Source organism: Hemicordylus capensis, chromosome 2 (assembly GCF_027244095.1).
Source record: "Hemicordylus capensis ecotype Gifberg chromosome 2, rHemCap1.1.pri, whole genome shotgun sequence".
NCBI lineage: Eukaryota > Metazoa > Chordata > Lepidosauria > Squamata > Cordylidae > Hemicordylus > Hemicordylus capensis.
In genome coordinates, this window is record NC_069658.1 from 35057071 (window position 1) to 35061671 (window position 4601).

The window sequence follows — 4601 nt, forward strand, 5'->3', positions numbered from 1 at the left end:
ATGCAGCCACTGTGATATATACTTCTGTTAAAGAAGAAGATGGAATTAAATATTGTGGGGAATCACTACAACATCTACACAATAATCACTTCCTCATAACAAGAAAAAGAAAATATACTACAATGTCATACAAATACCAAGTAATAAAAACGAAGAACCTCCAAAAATAAAAACCTCCAAAGCAGCTCAGACAGTTGCTATAAATAGTGCTTAATTATCAGTATGTAAAAAGATGCAATGTGTCTCATGGATTTGAGTCACACCCAGTGAAGCGATAGGCGCTGCCAGAGCTAAAAATGAAAGGTTACCTCAACTGATAAACTAGTATGTAAGTAGGCGTATAAGTGGAAGGGGTGTGTTATCTCAATCCGGACTCTGTTCTGACTGAACAAAATTAAGCAGCAAGTTATCACATTGTTTCAGCAATGGAAGGAATAGTTATACGTCATTGGGTGGAAACTCCAACACGTTATCAGGAGCATTTTGCTGATCAAGATTTGGAAGCATGCAGGTTAAATCACCTTCTGTATGCTTTGCCAGGACCAGCCATCGCTGCTCAGACAAAGAACATACACACAGCCAAGACTACAGCTGAATCAGAGCAGAACAGCACAGATGCAGCACTGTCCAAATTCCAGGTATTACTAGATGTTGTGCAGTTCCGTCCTGAAGATGTTATCATTCAAACCTTTGAAGGCTGGCTCCTGATCAAAGCTCAGCATGGACCCAGGATGGATGAACATGGCTTTATAACTAGAAGCTTTACTAGACAATACAGGTTGCCAGACGGAATTGAAACAAAAGATCTGACTGCTCTCTTCTGCCATGATGGCATTCTGGTTATTGAAACCAAGACCTTTGGCAAGAAATGAATTATAGACTCGTTACTTGGTGAGACAATATTGTTCCTGCCGTAACTTGAACAATCCTGTGTGGTGGTGCTGTGCATGCAGAGTTGTTTTTACAATGAAGAGAAAGGCAAGCTTTTGCATATTTTATCCTGCATACTGACCTTGATTGTTTGATCTGAAAGACAATATTTGCTTCCAACAGCTGCGTGTGTGCTGGCATTCTTAGCAAATGGAGAAAGCATTTCTGCCTGACTATATGACAGAACAGAGAGAGGATTTGAAAAGATGTACACGAGGGATGCAGAGCAGACTGTACAGTATAAACAAAGGGGACTTGTATATAAATAGAGGAACATGGAAGCTTCATTTAAAATCTGAAGGGACTTGCACTTGAGATGCAAAGGATGAAAACTGAACTGCACATTTTCTTGAAGTGTAACTTTCACATCCAAAACTGTTGTATTTATTAGCACTATGGCCACAATGCAGACAAGTGCTTTAACAAGTAAGCCGACTGCACAGGTTGAGCTCTCTTTTAAAGTTTGCCCTGAGCCAGCTCCGACTCCTGAAAAGGCAAGTCACTTTTAAAACTGAACAAAGACTTCAGATAAATAAGTAGATTATGTAGTTGTATGCTTACATAACTTATTTTCTCTATGATATTTAAAGAATGGTCTTCAACGTATTTCTTTTTTCTACTAAGGTTTGCTACATGAGTTATTCTAAATATTTCAGCATTCTGCTGCTTGAGAGAACAGCAGCTGTTTAGCAGACTGCCTTCTTTCATGTGTAGTGAAGATAAGTATGACTGCTGAGCTATGAATAGTAAAGGAATTTGGAGGGAAAAGAGCCAAGCTAAATACAGGATCTTATTATGGCCACCTGCCATTCAGACAAACTAAATGATATATTAACTGAAATAATGGTCTATCTATATGACTGAAAGCTGAAATGAAACAGCTTTACATAAGTGATACCCCATCTAAATAAATAAAACACCTCTATTAAAAACCAGAAGTTTAAACTTGTTTGTGAATAAACATCTTATGCATCTTAAAGATATTGAAGCTGGTCTGGGCATCATGTTGCTCCACAATCAAGGAGCTATCCCCGCACATCCATAAAAGTTGTCAGAGGACAGTACTAATCACTTGTTGGGGGGATGGAAAGGTGAAAAGAATGCCTAGTATAGGAAACATAGGAAACTGCCATTTACTGAGTCAGACCATTAGTCTATCTAGCTCAGTATTGTCTTCACAGACTGTCAGCAGCTTCTCCAAGGTTGCAGGCAGGAATCTCTCTCAGCCCTATCTTGGAGAAGCCAGGGAGGGAAACTTGAAACCTTCTGCTCTTCCCAGAGCGGCTTCATCCCCTGAGGGGAATATCTTGCAGTGCTCACACAGCAAGTCTCCCATTCATATGCAACCAGGGCAGACCCTGCTTAGCTATGGGGACAAGTCATGCTTGCTACCACAAGACCAGCTCTCCTCTCCTGACCAGCTCTCCTCTCCTGAGTCCTATAGCCAACATACCCTCTCCTAAGAAATTATTAATGCTGTTATAGACATTGACTGGCATCCAGACTCATTCTGCACCAATGCAAACATGTAGCATTAGTGCACAGAAGTTGCACTAGCTAGTTCTGCTAAGTCAGGAGCTTGCCTTGCATTCCAGACTAGGGTTGCGCTGGTGCAACAGAATGCACTTGCACAAACTGTGGCTCACCCCCTGTTGTGAAATCTCTTCCTCAATCCATATATGTTACAGGCAATTATGCAAAGCTATCTGCTATCCTTGTCACACACATACGACGCTTGAGCACAGGGACTAAGACCACTAGAGTTTGAGCAACTTTGAGCATTTGCTCAGCTACATGATATTCTTGTGTCGCACCAGTGCAGTGTTAGTCTGGATGTTAGGCACTATAATTTGGCAGCGTCTTTGGAATGGACCATAACTGCTACCCGATTGCTAGATTCCAGTTGTCTTACTATCTCCAACCCCATGCAGCAGCAGCCTTTTATATCCTACTACTGCTACAACAAATGTTTATATACCTCTCTTCAATCAAAGTTCTCAAAGCAGTTTACATAGAAAAGTAAATAATACATAAATAAGATGGTCCCCTGGCCACAAAGGGCACACAATCTAAAAAGAAACATAATGCAGATTCCAGCAACAGCTGCTGGAAGGATGTTGTGCTGGTGTTGGATAGGGCAAGTTGCTCCCCCCCCCCCCCGCCACCCCTGCTAAATGTAAGAGAATCACCACTTTAAAAGGTGAGAATAAACACAGATCTGGAACTATGCTGGAAGGGGAAAGCAGCTAGGAATGGGACATATTTGAGTGACAAAAATGGCCAACGGGAACAATTAAATATTCCCTTCCCACTCCTGCCAGTTCTGTGCTCTAAATTCCCCACTTTGGAAGCTGATTTACTCTTCAAAAAGCAGTGTCAGGGCACAGCTACATGTATTCATATGTGCTTAGCCCCTAAAATAATGGATATCAGAATTAGACAACAAGCAATGATGCTGGGGAAAGACAGAACAGATATTTAGAAACATGGCTATGACAGAGTTTTGTGGAAGGCACAAGTAAATTCAAATCCCCAACAAGGCTTTTGGTATTAAATAAATGAGATCAAGTTATTGCGACACTATTCTGTTGCAAAAATCACTGCAACTTCTATGTCATCTTTCTCTGAATTTATCATGATGTTACTATTGTTTTATTTTTGATCCCTCTTCACTCCTCTTTATGTGATTGTGTCATAACAAATAAAAATGAATATTAAAAAGCAATGATATCAAACGTGGTGAGATATTTGCAAATGGATTCCCAAGGCTGATAGACTACCGTTTAAGTGCCACATGAGACATGTTTATAATCTGAGACAGGACTATGCAAGACATGCAGAGAGTTACTAATATTATTTAATTTTGAGCTTTTTATAAGTACCATACCACATGACACATATTATTTAAGTCATGGTCTAACAGAGTGATAAACTTTGAAAAGAGAAAGTGAGTACACACATGTCTGATGTTTAATTTCTTCAATTAAAAGTCACGAACAAAAACAAATCTGGAAGCAGCTCTTGAGAAGACAAGGCTCAGACCAGGGGGAGGCAGCCAACTTTTGTTTTCTTTCTTAAAGAAGCAAGCAAGCAAGCAAGCAAGCAAGCAAGCAAGCAAGCAAGCAAGCAAGCAAATACATACATACATACATACATACATACATACATCAACACATACATACATACATCAACAAGAAAACATGGGAGACATGGGAGAGAGGAAAAGGTAAGTTTGTTAGGGCTAGTCTTTTCTAGGTTTTGGTTTCTGTGGCTGGCTAGGGGTTTTTTTGTGACAGGGCAGTTTTAGTTTTAGTTGCAGCTAGAGAGACAGTGGGTGGTGAGTAGCTGCAGGTGAGTCACACAGCTTGTGCGAGGGGCTACATTCCTGAGGTGGCTCAGTTTGGAAACAGCTCTTTGGAAAGCTCTGACCATGGGAGCTTTTCTAATAGAAACTTTGCGAACAGGAGTTCACTAACAGGTATCAAAGAAGTTTTACACTGAGTTTAGTGAGAAAGTGTGCAGGGAGGCACACAAGTGGTCCCTCTTTATTATAAAGGAGACACTCAGCATGAGGAGAAGGTGAGTACTACGTCACTTTTCTGATTCTTGTGGAGGATTACAAAATTAGCTTTAATTAGCTGACAACTGCAGCTAAAACCTAGCTTTCAAGT

The 4601-nt window shown here is 40.5% G+C and overlaps 1 protein-coding gene across 1 annotated transcript; it reads left to right on the top strand.

Annotated features, from left to right (window-relative positions):
• The first annotated feature begins 367 nt into the window (after positions 1 to 367).
• Positions 368 to 3655, top strand: HSPB3 (heat shock protein family B (small) member 3). The gene has a single exon (XM_053288710.1). It carries the CDS (start codon positions 426 to 428, stop codon positions 870 to 872), a length of 447 nt encoding a protein of 148 aa, XP_053144685.1. The 5' UTR covers positions 368 to 425; the 3' UTR covers positions 873 to 3655.
• The last annotated feature ends 946 nt before the right edge of the window (positions 3656 to 4601 follow it).

Excerpts from the sequence above, each read along its gene's own strand:
- HSPB3 (XM_053288710.1), top strand. The coding sequence starts at position 426 with ATGGAAGGAATAGTTATACGTCATTGGGTGGAAACTCCAACACGTTAT.